Source organism: Hypanus sabinus, chromosome 2 (assembly GCF_030144855.1).
Source record: "Hypanus sabinus isolate sHypSab1 chromosome 2, sHypSab1.hap1, whole genome shotgun sequence".
NCBI lineage: Eukaryota > Metazoa > Chordata > Chondrichthyes > Myliobatiformes > Dasyatidae > Hypanus > Hypanus sabinus.
In genome coordinates, this window is record NC_082707.1 from 31023365 (window position 1) to 31041478 (window position 18114).

The 18114-nt window shown below is 38.3% G+C and overlaps 1 protein-coding gene across 1 annotated transcript in view; it reads left to right on the top strand.

The window, feature by feature from the left end:
* Positions 1-8871, top strand: part of LOC132407685 (thiamine transporter 2-like) — a 105543-nt gene extending 96672 nt beyond the window's left edge. The window contains exon 6 of the mRNA XM_059994551.1: positions 8186-8871. Within this exon, the coding sequence (XP_059850534.1) occupies positions 8186-8214 (29 nt within the window). The 3' untranslated portion in view covers positions 8215-8871. The remainder of the gene's footprint in view (positions 1-8185) is intronic.
* The last annotated feature ends 9243 nt before the right edge of the window (positions 8872-18114 follow it).

Consider the following 18114-nt stretch of genomic DNA (forward strand, 5'->3'; position numbering starts at 1 on the left):
CTTGTTCATTCAAGATCCCAGTGGAGCCTCAATTCATCTGCACATTCTTGCTCACTCAGCTTTGGTTCTTTGCAGCCTCTTTTGACTCCAAATGGATTACATTCACAGGTTCCTCTCTTATCTACCTCTCCACATGCAGATTCAAGAAACACCTGATAGATTTGTCAACCTGTACTTTCCTTGTATAGATCCATGATGACTCTGCCCAATGTCTTATTATCACATTCCTAGAGATTAGTTTTAGAGTTTTCCTTCACTACTGGTCTCAGGCTAAATAAGCAGTGGTTCTCCCTTTCCTTGATCTTCCCTACCTCAGGTGTTTGAAATTTTCACAGCTCACTTCTTCATCACAGTCCTAAATATCTTATATTTGCACCTTACATGGTGGATACAGCTCAGGCTATCTCCATCCTTAGGGTTCTCCCTTGAGTCAAAAATGGCGAGCAGTCTTAATTCCAAGATTTCTGTTTATTTTAGAGTACAAACAAACAAACACGTACTAAGCAAACTAAATAAAGAGCTGAGAAAAGATGCCAAGAGGGGTGCTAATGCCAAAGGGTGTAAGACAAAGGAATAAAAGATGATGCTTATGAGAAATCTATCACTTTTATAGATAAGATAAAGAAAATTCCTTAGATAATGATGAAGTAATAAGCTACATAATTAAAACAATTACATCATCCAAGTAATGTGCTAATACTTAACCAATGAAAAGTGAGAAAGGTGGTAAACTGTTAGTTTATTCTGCCAGTGAGTGTGAAAAATACATGAGTTTGTTAAAAAGTATAAATCTTATAAAAAGTATTATTAAAAAACAGAGGTTTCCAACACAGGCAAAGCCCTCCCCTCCACTGAGCGTAACTACCGGGAGCACTGCTACAAGAAAGCAGCATCCATCATCAAGGGCACCCACGATCTGGGCAATGCTCTCTTCTTGCTACTGCCATTGGGAAGGAGGTACAGAAATCTTAGGTCCCACATCACCAGGTTCAGGAACAGTTATTACGCTTCAACACCCAGGCTCCTGAACCAGCGTGGATAGCTTCATACAACTCAATATTGAACTGCTTCCACAACCTTTCAACTCACTTTCAAGGAGTTTACAACCCCTTCATGTTCTCAGTATTATTTATTTATTTGCACCGTTTGTCTTTTACACATTTGCTGTTTGCCAGTCTTTGTGTCCAGATTTTCATTGATTCTATTTTATTTCTCTGATCAACTGTGAATGCCTGCAAGAAAATAAATCTCAAGGTAGTATATAATGACATATACATACTTTGATAATAAATTTACTTTAAACTTTGAAATTTCTGTTCACGAGGAATGAACAAGCATCAAGGGAGTTCTGAACTTAACCGAGAGAACTGCTGATGTTGATGTTAATCATTTAGTGGAGTTAAAACCAAGAGTAGAGTTTATTGTAAACGTAACTGCTTCATCATGTTTCTTAAGAAAGTCCTGAGTCTAATTTTTAACTTAATACATAACTGCAATGTTTCAAGACTCATTCATCCTGAAATCCATTGGCCCCAGATTTCCTGTTGGTGATATTGCTGTTTGTCAGCAAACAGGAATGCTTGTTTAACAGCTGTAGCCTCCTGACTAATGATTCTAGCTACTATTCTGAACACAATGCCTCTGATCATGGCCTATGAAAATGGCAAGAGATTTCAGAAACCCATTGTCATGTCATGAATGGTTGCTGCTTGGCATTTTTGGAAAATGGATCTTGGTAAGATATTTCACAGCAGGGCAAGAAATGAAATATTCTCAACAGCTTTAGTAGAATTCTATCTCCTTCCATAAAGTAATTAAATTAGAAATATTGTAATTGCGGATGAGAACAGGCACAAGATCAATACAAACTTAACAAGTGCGAAAGCAGCTGAACTGCAACTGCATGTGAATGATATATCCTGGTAGGAGAGCAAATTGGGATACTTAATTAATTCCGGAATATGATGACGTCTTGTGAATATATCACATCAGATATTCCAGTATTTTATTTAGTTTCAAAATAGTTTAGCAAGTCAACTTATCATCATTGTTATGTGCTGTGTCGTATGACGTGGGTGGTCATGACCTTTGACACGACTGATCTTGGCAGATTTTTCTGCAGAAGTTCTTTACCATTGCCTTCTTCTGCACAGTGTCTTTACAGGGTGACCCCAGCCAGTATCAATACTCTTCAGAGATTGTCTATCTGATGTCAGTGGTCACATAACCAGGACATGTGATATGCACCAGCTGCCAATACAACCATCCACCACGTGTGCATGGCTTCATGTGACCCTGATCAGGGGGCTAAGCAGGTGCTACACCTTGCCCGAGGGTGACCTGCAGGCTAGCAGAGGGAAGGAGCACTTTACACCTCTTTTAGTAGAGACATACCTCTGCTCCAGCATCCCAGTAAGACAACTTCTGCCTGTAAATTTGGATGCATGTTGATGATTCAGGCATTGACTTTCATATTGTAGAAGTAAAATTGTTGAAGTCATGTGAAAATGTTCAGTAGAAACCTGATAGCAGGTTAGGTTTCTTGAAGTCTGATGCAACATCTAGTTCTAATTAATTTGATTTCGGTTAAGACTTTAACAGCAGGGCACACCTCTTGAGGGCAGTGTTCCTACAAGTTTAGAAATTTATGTTCTTTGATAGCATAAAATTTAGCTAGAAACTTTCATTTTGAATTTGTGCATAATTATATTTTTACACAAAAAGAGAAGGAGGGATAAACAAGAACAAAATTAGCTATCGTTATGTCTATCCAGATAATACTTTATTTCTGTGTCAGTCACAGGCAACTAGTTCTGTTCAATCAGTTATTTCAATATCAATTTCAAAGTAGTACTTTTTTATGGTGACATGTATGTGTACTTTGATAATAAATTTACTTTGACTGTGAATATTCTTGTTGTTTCCCAGTTAAGTTACGTGGCATTTTTGAATCTCATCCTTATTTAGAGTCGCTCTATGACGTAACTTTTCGGCAATCTCTTCTGGCTGCATCATTTTCAGAGATATCAGTGCCTATTTCGTCCTGGCCTCTGGAGCATCCCCAATTTTAATTGCACTCTTTATGAAGTCTGAAATTTCTTCCCACTAATCTTTCTGCGTCTCAGTACTTTAAACCTACCTCTTTCACATTCTGCAGTAATCTGATTAGACCATGGAAAAGTAGGAGCAGGAAGAGGCAATTTGGCCCTTCGATCTTGCTCTGTCCTCCTGTCACCTTGTCATGGTGGAGAAGCTTGTGTGGTCTTGAGATCCTGAGAGCAATGCCGTCTGCAGCTACGCTCTTGGTAGGGTCACGCATGGCGGTAAGGTCGAGGGTGAGGTCCCTGACAAAAAACAATCCAACCAAGACCTCAATGGTGGAACAGGTGGACAAAGCTACTGAAAATTCAACGGCTGTGTAGGCGGATGAAGGCTGCAACAAATCCATCAGCTCCAATCGTTATGGTTTCCATGCCATTGGAATCGGTTGATTTGTGAAGTATGGTGTGCTTCTTGGAATGCAACATCAAGTACACGTTAAACAAATACATGCAGAGGTGTCTTCGCTCTGTGGGCTGAACGGAACGAAGACCATCATCCTCGACCTCGAGGGATAGCTACGATGACTTGCTCTGTCATTCAGAATGATGCTGACTGATCCTCTGTCGAAGTACCATAATCCTCTCTCCCTATACCCGCTGATGCCCTTTATGTCTTTATTATGTGTAACCAGCAATTTGATCTCCCCAAATTGGTGTTAGAGATTGTCAGAGGCTTACTTCATCACCACGGTCCAAAATATCTTATCCCATATCCTGAGACTGTGATCCTGATTATAGACCACTTCTCACAGAGCTAGCCAGGGAAAATCTCTCCACATCTAGAGCAACACATACAAAATGCTAGGGGAGCTCAGTAGGTCATGCAGCATCTATAGAAATGAGTAGATAATCAATGCTTCAGGCTGAGACCCTTCTTCAGAGCTGGAAATGAAGGGGGGAAGATGCCAGAATAAAATGGTGGGGAAGGGGAAGGAGGTTAGCTCAAAGGCGAAGCAAAGGGGTGGGACATGTAAAGGGCTGAGAAGAAGGAATCTGATAAGAGAGGAGAGTGGACCATAGGAGAAAAGGAGGAAGGAAGGACACTAGGGGGAGGTGATAGGCAGGTGAAGAGAAGAGGAAAGAGACCAGGGTGGGGAACAGAATAAGAGGGAAGGGGGAGGGATTTTTATTTACCAGAAGGAAAAGTTGATATTCATTCAGGTTGGAGACTACCCAGATGGAATATGAAGTTTTGCTCCTCCATCCTGAGAGTGGTTTCATCATGGCAAAAAAAGGTCATAGACAACATGACTGAATGAGAATGGTGACAGGAATTCATATGGCTGGCTGCTGGGAAATTCACTGAGAAAATCTTCAATGGAATCCTCCCACAAAACCCATCTTTATCTCCCCCCTACTTTCTGCTTCCTGCAGGGATCACTCCCTCAGTGATCCCCTTGTCCATTTTTCCCTCCTCACTAATCTCCCTCCTGGCACATTCCCCATAAGAGACTGATGTGCTACACCTGCCTATTCACCTCCTCCATTCGGGGACCCAGACAGTCCTTCCAGGTAAGGCAACACTTCACCCGTAATCTGCTGGGGCTGTCTGTTGTGTCCATTGTTCCTGATGGGCCCTCCTTTACATTAGAGAGACCCGTTGTAAATTGGGTAACTGCTTTGTCTTGCACCTCTGCTCCATCTCCATCCAAAAGCATTTTAATTTCTATTACTGTTCCTGTTCCAACATGTCGGTCCATGGATTTCTCTTCTGCCACAATGAGGCCGCTCTGAGGGTGGAGGAGAAACCTTATGGCATGAACATTAATTTCTCCTTCTGGTAAATATTTCTTCTCACCCTTCTTCTATTCCTCACTCTGACCTCTTACACCTTCTCCTCACCTGCCTAACACCAACCCCCAGTACCCCTCCTTTTCCCTTTCTCCCATTGTCCTTTTTCCTCTCCTATCAAATTCCTTCTTCTCCAGCCTTTTCTTTTTCCCACCCACCTGGATTCACCTATCATCTTCTAGCAGGTACTACTTCCTCTGCCCCCCCCCCACCTTTTTTCCTGGCATCTCCGCCCTTCCTTTCCAGTCCTGATGAAGGGTCTCATCAACTTCAACTGTTTATTCATTTCTATCGATGCTGCCTGACCTGTTGAGTTCCTCCAGCATTTTGTGTTGCTTGGATTTCCAACATTGGCAGATTTTCCCATCTGATTCCTCTCACAGATTGATAACTTTAAAGTGGATGTTTCTGACTGCATATTTCAATTTAAAGCAGATTATTGCTGCTGTATTCGTGTCTTTAGCAGCTCGGAAGGCACAAAACTGTAATAGCAGAACTGGGGCACGTGCAAAAATCAATTGAATCTGAATCTGAATCTGAATCACTCTGTTATGCTTTATAACTTCAAAGCATTAAACTAATTCCAAGTATGACACGGGAATCCTGGAATGTGGGTCTAATTTAGTGTTTACGTGGTAAAGTAATGACGTATGCAATTCACGTATTTATACCTGTAATCCGTAAGGAGTAATTTAAACAAACAAGAATGCTTAATCAAACAATATATATGCTACTCAAACATTACTTAAATATTAAATACACAACATACTCAGTCTAAGTCAAAATAAGTTAATTGATTTTTTTTGTTGTGTTGTCGACGAACTTCATATATTAGTTCCATAAAAATTATTTTCCTGTTCGGACATCCAGCTCCTACTAATTGCACTTATCAGTGTTGTTGCACTCCTCTGCTGTGCTTGGTTTAACTTTCTCCCCTTGTGTACAGGCTGTTGGTCTGCAATGCAGCAAGTCACAGTGTCGGCATCTGTAGCTTTTCAACAGAAGGCAGAAGTCAAATATACTTTTACTGTGCTTTATAACTAAGGATCAACTAAAATTTTACAAGCATGTGTGGTACACTAAACCATATAAAAACACTTATGCAGGGTTAACAATTCTTTGTAGAGGTTAGTGTGATGCTATCACAGCTCCGGATGTCAGAGTGTGTTGTTCAATTCCAGAGTCCGCTGTAAGGAGTCTTAGTATGTCCTCCCTGTGGAATACATGGGTTTTCCCTGGGTGCTCGGGTTTCCTCCCACAGTCCAAAGATGTACCTGATAATAGGTCACTGTAAATGACTATGTACTATTGTTAACTGGGGGTTACAGGGTAGCATGGCTCAATGGGCCGAAGAGCCTCTTCTGTGCTGTATCTCAACTAAGTAAGTAAATAAATTTAACACCCAATATTGCAGAGCTCAGACTTACAGCTCACTGATTATTGTGGCTTATCATATTTCCATCACAGTTCGAAGCAGAGAAAATCTGTCTTTATACTTCAATAGAATTTAATACTTAATAATTAAATACTCAAAATAAGAAGAGGGTGTAACAAAGCTAAGAAAAAAACAAGATTTCAATGCATGGACGGAGGGTAAAGAACAACCACTTTTCTGGTCCAACCCCTCTCCCCACTGTGAGGCTTAAAATCAAAGGTGTGATAAGGGATGCCACCTTTTAGTAAATTCGCACAATGAAAAAAAGGGCTAGTTTGGTTTTGTCTGAGAGAGCAGGGTCAGCAGGGAAAAGTCCCTGCCCTTGAAAACATTTGACAGTTGTTATATCTGCTGTCCAGGCAGGATCATGGTGTAATTCATTTAGAAAACAAGCGAGTAACTGTGAAGGCTTCCATCTCTGCATTGTTGTAGCTTTACCTTATTCTACTGCAGTGCACTGTGTAATGATCTGATCTCTATGAGCAGTATGCAAGACAAGCTTTTCACTGCATCACAGTACTGTACATGTTACAACAATAACCCAATTTTATTTCCTATTGTATAATGATGAAAAAAGAGGCGACGAAGCTCATCAAACCTACATCAGCTTTCAAATGAAATAATGAGGTCAGAGAGTTTCCAGTAGAAGTGGTAGAGGCAGGTTCGGTATTGTCATTTAAAGTAAAATTGGATAGGTATATGGAGAGGAAAGGAATGGAGGGTTATGGGCTGAGTGCGGGCCAGTGGGACTAGGTGAGAGTAAGTGTTCGGCATGGACTAGAAGGCCTGTTTCCGTGCTGTAATTGTTATACGGTTATTGGTGAAAGGACCCCTGAAGATAAAGATTAACTTTGTTTGTCAAATGAACATCAAAGCATATCGTGCATTGCGTCAAATCAAATCATTGAGGATTGTGCTGGGCAGCCCGCAAGCGTCATCACGCTACTGACATCAACGTAGCATGCCCACAACTCACTAACCGTACGTCTTTGGAATATGGGAGGGAAGTTGGGAGCCTGGAGGAAATTCATGCAGTTGTGGGAACATAGAAATTTGGCAGAAATCGAACCCTGATCTTACAGCTGATGCAGTAAAGCGTTTCGCTAACCACGGTGTTATCAGTGGCCATTGCTATGATCGTTGTTGTTTGTGATATATAGTATATTAGTGACTTGGATGTGAAAGTAGGAGGCATGATTAGCAAGTTGGTGGATGACATGAAAGTTGTGGAAAGCAAACAGGTGGTGTTTAATCCTGACAGGATTGAGGGGATGGACTTTGGGAAGTCAGCTTTGCAGATCTGGTCACCACACTACTGCAGAGAGAGTGCATGGAAGTCTATCAGGATATTCTCTGGGTTAGAAATCTTTTAGTTACTCAGATGGATAGATAGGCTGAGTTTGTTTCTCCTGGAGCAAAGGAAGCTGAGGTGTGTCCTAATGGGCATATACAAAATTAGAAGCATAGTAAAGATAGGTAGTCACAACCTATAGAAGGGGTGACAAAAACAAGAGTTTTAAACTTCTTTGGAAGGAGTTAGAAACTTCTTCAAGACAGAATATAAAGTATTGTTCCTCCAACTTGAGAGTGACCTCATCATGGCAGTAAAGGAGCTTTAGAGATATTTGAGGAAAAAATGTTTTTTTTTTAAACTCAGAATAGTTGACATCTGGAATGTGCTGTCAGAAGAGGCACTGGAGTTTTATACAATCCTAGTTTAAGAGGCATTTAGACAGGCAAATAAATAGGTCAGATATGTAAGGTAAAGTTATGGATTCTAAAATGAGAAAATGGATGTGTGGATGGGAATGATAAATATCTGTACAATTATATTAATCTTTATTTTTTTTCTTTGTAGTTCTCTTTCAAACCTGGGATTTGATTTGAAGTGGTTTCTGGAAGATAAATGTGGAATAATTAAACTGACTCTCAAACTGAACCAACGCATCTATCAAGCACCAATTTTAGCAGAGACCCTATCAATGAATCGCTGGTTTCCGGTACTAAAGCTGAACCAATGTTCAAAACTCAGTGGTACATACAGGGCTGCAGAAGATAATTCACTGGATCCCTTCCATTCGGCTTCTTTTGGTTGGGATTTTGGAGGTGATTGTCAGTGTGATGTAAATAATCATTGGTGTGATGCAAATAATCGTTGGTGTTTGCAGCTGTTTCTGCAAAACATCAAGGAGAAATGACAGCAGATAAATCATTCCTGTCCACAAAAAAAATTAAGCTCTTGTACAGAAAAACACCAATTATATCATGATTTCTGAACATGCCAATGACAACTGAAAACTGAATTCTACAGTAACCCTTGATAATCTCATCTCCTCAGCCAAAAAATAACGGTTAACCTGATTTCATTTTTCTTTTATATTAAATAGATATCATTACATTGCACAAATAATCTATTTTTTTAATATGCAAACCAGCACAATTCTGATGGAACTAACATTGAATCCTGCATGATTGTTATTGTTACTTTGTATAAAAGCTGCAGAAAATCTAGCTGTTATTGTTGTAATCTAGTTCTCAAGTATGGTGGGATCTTTTTGACTTACTCTTACTGAAACAGAATAAAGTACTGCTTTTAACATTTGCATATAACTGAGTGCAGTTTTTTGAATCCTATTGTGTCTCTAAGATGGATTATTTTAACAGGCAAAATGACATTAGAATGATTCATGGATCTATGGAAAAGAGTGAACAGTTGATATTTCAGGCTGAGACCCTCCATCAGAACTTGCTCACCCTTTTCTAGATATGCTGCCTGATCTGCTGAGTTCCTCCAGCATTTTGTGTGTGTTGCTTAGATGGTTTGTGCCCAGAATCTGTGGATTTTCTTGTCTTAGAATGAATCATGTTGTGTTGCAACCTTACTCTTTCCATCAGGCTCTTTTGGGGTTGACTATTTTACAGAGACTTGAGTGAAAGAGATAATGAAGAATCTGGGCTTCCAGAGTACACATAAACAAAGAAAATTAGCTTTATTTGTCACATGTACATCAAAACATACAGTGAAATGCATTGTTAGTGATAAATCAAATCAGAGGGGATTGTGCTGTGTCTGGCACCAACATAATACACACACATCTCACTAATGGTAAATCTTTTGTTCTTTTCTTTCTAAATCTTTTTATTAATATTAGTAATATGGACAGAATACGAATGATATATTGATAAAGAAATTACCAACATACAAATTCCATTACATATGAAAAAAAACATAAATAATTACAACATAAATGAGTTTACCAAGACATAAGCCATAAAATATATGTATGAACATGGTAAGTCTAAATATTTCATAATATATGATATAAAGAAAACAGAAAAAATAAAAAAATAAAAAAAAATATATATAATACAAAACTAGCTAATCTAATCTAATAACTAATATAAAAGCAAAAAGAAGCAAAAAAAAGAGAGAAAGAAAAGGGGGCTGTTTATAATATCTCACAAAAATAAGTATTCATCAATGCCGTCACTTCCGGTCCTCTCAAAATACATAAGCTAAAAGCTGGGAAATCAAATGAACTTGGCATAGGGTCATATTACATCATATGAAAATGTTGAATAAATGGTCTCCATAACTTTTCAAATTTAACAGAAGTCTCAAAAGTACCACTTCTAATTTTTTCTAAATTTAAACATAACATAGTTTGAGAGAACCAATTAAATACAGTGGGAGGATTAATTTCTTTCCAATTCAACAATATAGATCTTCTAGCCATCAGAGTTAGAAATGCAATCATTCGACGGGCGGAAGAAGATAAATGCAGTGAGTCTAACATTGGTAAACCAAAAATTGTGGTAATAGGATGAGGTTGTAAATCGATATTCAAAACAGCAGAAATAATATCAAAAATATCTTTCCAATATTTCTCCAAAAATGAACAAGACCAAAACATATGAGTTAAAGATGCAATTTCAGAATGACATCTATCACAAATAGGACTAATATGAGAGTAAAAATGAGCTAATTTATCCTTGGACATATGGGCCCTATGTACGACCTTAAATTGTATTAATGAATGTTTGGCACATAACGATGATGTATTAACTAACTGAAGAATTCTATCCCAATTCTCACTAGAAATACTAAGACTAAGCTCTCTTTCCCAATCCTTTTTAGTCTTATAAAGAGGCTCTGAACGTATCTTCATAATTATATTATAAAGTTTTGAAATAAGCCCTTTTTGAAAAGGGTCTAATTCAAATAAACTCTCCAAAATATCTGAAGGCACAAAATTTGGAAATGTAGAGAGTACAGAACTTAAAAAATGTCTAATCTGTAAATATCTAAAAAAATGAAATCTAGGCAAGTTATATTTGTTGGATAATTGCTCAAAAGACATGAAACAATTGTCTAAAAATAAATCAGAAAATCTTAGTAATCCCTTAGTTTTCCAAGCCGAATAAGCTTGATCTATAATGGAATGGTGAAAAAAACAATTAGATACAATAGGACTATTTAAAACGAATTGAGTCAACCCAAAAAATCTCCGAAATTGAAACCATATACGCAAAGTATGTTTAACTATCGGGTTGGCAATTCGTTTCGGCAATTTAGAAAGAGCAAAAGGGAGAGAAGTCCCTAAAATAGAACCCAGAGCATAAGCTGATACCGATTTAGTTTCTAAACTCACCCAACAAGGGCCAAAAGATCCACCCCCATCTTTCAACCAACATAACAAATATCTAATATTAACTGCCCAATAGTAAAATCTGAAATTAGGTAATGCTAACCCACCTTCCTTTTTTGTCTTCTGTAAATATATTTTACCTAACCTGGGATTTTTATTCTGCCATATATATGAAGAAATTTTAGAGTCAGCATTAGTAAAAAAAATTTCGGGATAAAAATTGGTATCGCTTGAAAAACATATAAAAACTTAGGTAAAATAACCATCTTAATAGCATTAATCGTACCTATTAGGGATAAAGATAAAGGTGACCACTTAGTAAACAAACCTTTAATCTGATCAATTAAGGGTAAAAAATTAAATCTAAATAAATCTTTATGGTTTTTTGTGATTTTGATCCCTAAATAAGTAAAAGAGTCATTAACTAATTTAAAAGGTAAATTTCCATAAATTGGGACCCGTTTATTCAAAGGAAACAATTCACTTTTATTAAGATTTAACTTATACCCAGAAAACTCACTAAATTGAGCCAATAATGATAAAACTGCTGGAATGGATTTCTCCGGGTTAGAAATGAATAGTAATAAATCATCTGCATACAAAGATAACTTATGAATATCCGTCCCACGATTAATACCCAAAATATCCTGTGATTGTCTGATGGCAATTGCCAAAGGTTCTAAGGCAATATTAAATAGTAATGGACTAAGAGGACATCCTTGTCTAGTGCCCCGAAATAGGCGAAAAAAGGGAGATCTTTGATTATTGGTAAACACTGAGGCTACCGGAGAATGATAAATCAATTTAATCCATGATATAAATATCGGACTAAAATTAAATTTCTCCAACACATTAAATAAGTAAGGCCATTCAACTCTATCAAATGCTTTCTCCGCATCTAATGAAATCACGCATTCTGAAGTGTCATGTGAGGGAGTATAAACAATATTCAACAATCTCCTAATGTTAAAAAAAGAATAACGATTTTTAATAAAACTGGTTTGATCATCTGAAATAATTTTGGGTAATACCTTCTCCAATCTAGATGCCAGTAACTTGGAAAAAATCTTGGAATCTACATTCAATAAAGATATAGGTCTATAAGAAGCACAGTTAGTAGGGTCTTTATCTTTCTTCAATATTAGAGAAATGGAAGCTGTATAAAAAGATTGTGGCAAATTCCCCAATCTAATGGCTTCCTCAAAAACCTTACCTAACCAAGGGGAAAGAGTAGCGGAAAAATTTTTTAAAAATTCAACTGTAAACTAATGGTAAATCTAACCGTAGGTCTTTGGAATGCCCTCACTAGCCCCATCATTGAAATGTTCCCAGAACCAATGGATTCATTTTGAAGGACTCTTTATCTCATGGTCTTGATATTTATTGCTTCTTTATTATTATTTCTTCCTTTATGTATTTGTGCAGTTTGTCTTGTCTTCTGCACTCTGACTGAACGCCCAAGTTGGCGGTCATTCATTGATTCTGTTATGTTTATTGTTTTACAAATTTATCAAGTATGCCTGCAAGAAATGAATCTCAGTGTTGTATATGGTGATATATATGTACTGTGATAATAAATTTACTTTGAACTTTGAATGACAAACGATCACCAACAGTCAAAACTACATTGCATGATTGGAAAAATTGCAATAGGATATAGATCAGTTTCACCCCATGTCAATGCCCTCTGATACAAATAAATGCCAAACATAACCGGGGAGACAAAGCATCAACTGAAGGAACACAGCAGTTTGAGAAGTACTGGGATTGGTGGGGTTGGGAGGTAGATGGAGGAATTGCTGATGTTTCTGGTCAAAGCCCACATCAGCTTTAAGGGCAGAGAGGGAAGATAGAAAGATTAAAGAGGAGATGGGTAGTGGGAAGACAGGAGCTGTGATGATACCACGTGCAATGAAGTGCCAGTACATGATTGGACAGAGCACTGAGCATGCACAGGATTGCCAGAATGTTCCAGCACGTGGCTGAGTTAAGATGTGTTTGTTTATTACTGTAAATAAAAGTTCTCTGATTCTCCCAGAATATGATTCTTCATATATTTACGTTTCTTCATACAGTACGTTTAAACAGAAGTAACATAGCAGGGGCCACTGTGTGATTGATGAACTGAAGATTGATGAAGGCAGATCAAGCCAAGTAGGGGAGGGTAAGGTTTCAAATTGGGAGAAGGAGGCAAGTGGATAATTATTAAAGCATAACAAAAGTAAAGGGGAGGTGAAGCCTGAGGAGGCCATGGGACGGTGAAGATAAAGTCAGCTAGTTCAAGTTCAATTATCATTTAATCAATTGATAATTATCAATTATCATTATCATTTAATCATCCACAAATACCCATGAATAAAACCAAATGAAACAGCATTACTCCAGTACCAAGGGGTAAAACCCAGTACTAACAGACATACACAGAACAATGCATGTATAGCACATACAAGATGGCAGTAAAATAGAGTCACACAAAAAAGATATAGTTCAAGTCCCCAACTCCATGAATGTTGCAGCAGTCTGCAGTCAAACACAATACAGCTTGTCTTCTGCTGAATGACCATTGGGAGGGGCTTAAAGAATATCTTATTTGTCTTTGTGTTATTTATTTAGTTTTAATTTATAGTAGTAATTTTATGCCTTGCACTATTCTTCTAACACCAAACAACAAATCTCAGTGATAATAAATCTGATTCTGGTCTCTGGTCCTAAACTCCTCAACCTGTAGGAAGTTTCATTCCACCTAACCTGTGCTCCTCAAACACAACCAAGATCATGAAAAACTTGACGAAAGCACTTATCAACCTCTTAAGTTTCAGAAATACAATTCTAATTTGTATATTCTTGCTATTTAAATCCAGATTATTCTGGTAGATCAGTGTTTCTCTCACTCCAAGGCTATATTTCCTGAAGGATAAGAGTGATAACTATGTTTTAACAAGGAATTTGGTCTTACATTATCTAACTTCAGCCTGTTTATGCCTTAACTCTTTAGATGAAAAACTCAGCATATCGTCAGTCTTTGTTTCATCTTTCCCTTCCAACTTTTCTCTTTTTAGCACGTACTTTGGTTATCACTTTTAAGTGTAAGTGGATAACATTGCATTTTGTGTTTGCTGGCATTGAAATTAGCCTACTGTAGTTTCTTTTTTCAGTCTTTTAATATCCCTAATTTTATGTTTCCAGTTACATTATTTATAATATTGCTTTATCATGTTAATAGCAGATTTGAAGATATGGCTTTCAGTTAATGTCTTATGCTTAGAAAACACATTGACTGAAAATAATTTACAGATTAATTTACAAGTCAAGTCTGGTAAAGAAGGCAAATGCAATGATTGCATTTATTTCAAGGGGAATAGAATGTAAAAGCAAGGAGATAATGCTGAGCTTTTATAAGACACTAATCAGGCCACACTTGGGAGTATTGTCAACAGTTTTGGCCCCTATCTTTCAGAAAGGATGTGTTGTCATTGGAGAGAGTCCAGAGGAGGTTCATGAGGATGATTCCAGGAACAAAGGGGTTAACATACAAGAAGCATTTGTAGCTTTTGGCCTGTACTCACTGAAATTTAGAATAATGCCTGGGGATTTCATTGAAACCTATTGAATGTTGAAAGGACTAGATAAGCTGGATGTGGAGAGGAGTTTCTATAGTTAGGGTATTCAGAACTATAGGGCACAGTGTCAAAATTGACGGGCAACATTTTAGTACAGAGCTAACAAGCAGTTTTTTTAGCCAGAAAGTAGTGAATCTGTGGAATGCTCTGCCACAGACTGCGGTGGAGGCCAAGTCCATGGGTACATTTAAGGCGGAAGTTGATTGTTTCCTGATTGGTCAAGGCATCAAAGGATATGGCGAGAAGGCAGATATATGAGGTTGAGTGGGATCTGGGATCAGTCATGATGGAATGGCAGAGCAGACTCGATGGGCTGAATGGAACAAATGCTGCTTCTATGTCTTATGGTCTTATAGTAGCTGCTTAAAATGTGCATTAAAGTGTCCATTTCATGCTGTAGTATGCATTAAATGAATACCATATTACATGCTGTAGTGTGTATTAAATACTATATAATACTATATTGCAAGTGCAATTACAAAGAAAGTACTGCAGTGTCTCTACTTCCTCAGGAGTTTGCAGAGATTTGGTACAACATCTAAAACTTTGACAAACTTCAACAGAGGTGTGGTGGAGAGTATATTGACTGGCTGTATCACAGACTGATGTACAAATACCAATGTGCTTGAATGGAAAATCCTACAAAAAGCCCAGTTCATCACGAGTAAAACTCTCCCCACCATTAAACACATCTACACAGAGCATTGTCGCAGGAGACACATCCATTGCCAGGGACCCCCACCACCCAGGTCATGTTCTCTTCTTGTTGCTGCCATTATGAAGGTGGTACAGGAGCCTCAGGACTCACACCACCAGGTTCAGAAACACTTATTACCTCTTAACCAAAAGGGGATAACTTCACTTGTCCCATCACTAAACTGTTCCCATAATCTATGGATTCATTTTCAATGAATCTTCATCTCATGTTCTTCATAGTTATTATTTCTTCATTCTTTTCATATTTACACAATTTGTTGACTTTTGCACATTGGTTGAATGCCCAAGTTGGTGCAGTCTTTCATTGATTCTGTTATGGTTATTATTCTAAATGAATTGTAGGGTTGTATATGATGACATACATGTACTTCGAGAATAAATTTATTTTCAAACGTAAATTCACGGTTTCTGCAGCCACATTTCCAGTGAGAACAGATGTGTCAGAGCAACATTATTAATTTCTGATTCATCATTCAAGCTCCTTCATTTTTGCTCCTCTAACTTGATCAAGATAGTTTACTGCACTCTTTTCAATTATACATTTATCTAGAATTCATCTCTATTATTTCTCACAAGCTATCATGGGAGCAACAAATTCCATACTGTGTTTTCCTCAGTAAACAAGTTTCTTAATTACTCATTTCATTAGTGCCTTCCTTATACTGGCAGCCTCTGGTTTAGTTTTTCACACATGCAAATAGAATTTGCCCACACTAACCAAATCATAATGTTAAAGTACTTCATTGGGTCACCGTCAGTCTTTTCTTTCCAAGTACAATCCTTTGTACATCCTTTCCTGTTGGTCGCAAATTAACAGTGCTGGCAATGTCTTAGAAATAGTCAGCTAGTAGATTTGCATTGTCACAACAGTCAGTCTAGGTTCAGCCTGACTGTTAATGTAGTATGAAGTTTGCATATCCTCCCTACAACTGTGTAGGTGTCTTTCAACTGCTCTAACTTTTTCTCACAAAGGCGAGTTGGTCAGTAGATTAAACGAGCATCATAATTTGCCCCTGGAATGTGAATGGGTCGTAGGTTCTGGATTGAGTTGATGGGAATGTTGAGAAAACTGAGTCCAGGGAAAATTAATGGAGTGGGGTTACTCAAAATATCCCCACCTCCCACATAATTAAACATGGAATTATTATTCAACTGTCTCAATTGCTTTGACATCACTTGGCCACTACATACTGTCAGATCTAAACATCATTGCAATCTTTTTGTCATTCAGTTCCTTTCGCACCCATTAATTTTCCTAAGGCTATTCTCATTTCTTCATGCAATAATATTCAGACTTTGAAAGAGGAAGCTAATGAAGGGAGAATCTGAGAGGATTGTAGGGGGTATGTGTTGTGAGTTGGATGGAACACTGATAAGCATAGAATATGGTTTTGTACTCACATAGAAGTACGGCCAGAATGCATCTAGTCACATTTCTGAGTTTGTGTAGATGTCTCTTGTATGTTTGTATGAGAACTAAGAAACTAAAGTACGAGGTAACTAAGCAGATCTTCAAGCCATTTAACATTGTCATCACTCATTGGCCTCAATACCACTTTTTACTCCTTCCAAATCTCTTAACTTACTTTTCATTTAAATGTCTTCCAACATCCACCTTACCAGCCAGTTCTGTAGTGGCATCAGCACCAAACTTCGAGGTGAATGGACCCCGGTTCGAATCCGGCTGGCTCCTTGCACACTTTCCATCCGTGCTGGGTTGAACGTTGAGTTAGCAACTCAGCCTCATAAAAAAAAAAGTCAAATGCTACAGAAATAGTAGAATTGTTGCTGAATGCGCCGCAAGGCACAAAACATAGAAAACCTACAGCACAATACAGGCCCTTTGGCCCACAAAGGTATGTCGAATAGGTCCCTACCTGAAAAATTACTAGGTTTACCCATGGCCCTCTATTTTTCTAAGCTCCATGTACCCATCCAAAAATCTCTTAAAAGACCTTATCGTATCCGCCTCCACCACCGTTGCCGACAGCCCATTCCACACACTCCCCACTGTGTAAAAACTTACCCCTGACATCTCCTCTGTACCTACTCCCCAGCACCTTAAACCTGTGTCCTCTTGTGGCAACCATTTCAGGCGTGGGAAAAAGCCTCTGACTAACCACACGATCAATGCCTCTCATCATCTTATACACCTCTATCAGGTCACCTCTCATCCTCCATTGCTCCAAGGAGAAAGGCTGAGTTTACTCAACCTGTTTTCATAAGCCATGCTCCCCAATCCAGGCAACATCCTTGTAAATGTCCCCTGCACCCTTTCTATGGCTTCCACATCCTTCCTGTAATAAGGCGACCAGGACTGAATACAGTACTCCAAGCGGGGTCTGACCAGGGTCCTATATAGCTGCAACATTACCTCTTGGTTCCTAAATTCGATTCCACGATTGATGAAGGCCAATACACCGTATGCCTTCCTAACCACAGTCAACCTGCACAGCTGCTTTGAGCGTCCTGTGGACTCTGACCCCAAGATCCCTCTGATCCTCCACACTGCCAAGAATCTTACTATTAATACAAAAGGAACAACATCCACCTTAACTACATTCAGTAACATCATCTCCACAATTCTCTGGGTGAGAGGATTCTAAAGATTCACAACCCTACAGCAGAATCATCTCCAGTTATCCTGTACCTCCTTGCCCTTGAACCAAGGCTTTACTTTGCAAACTAATGTGGCAGTGTGTGTAACAACCACTCTATATAAACAGGGGTAAGTACTCGGTTCTCAGAACTGCACACAGTTTTAGACTTCTGACAAATACATTTTTAGTAAGTACTGACAA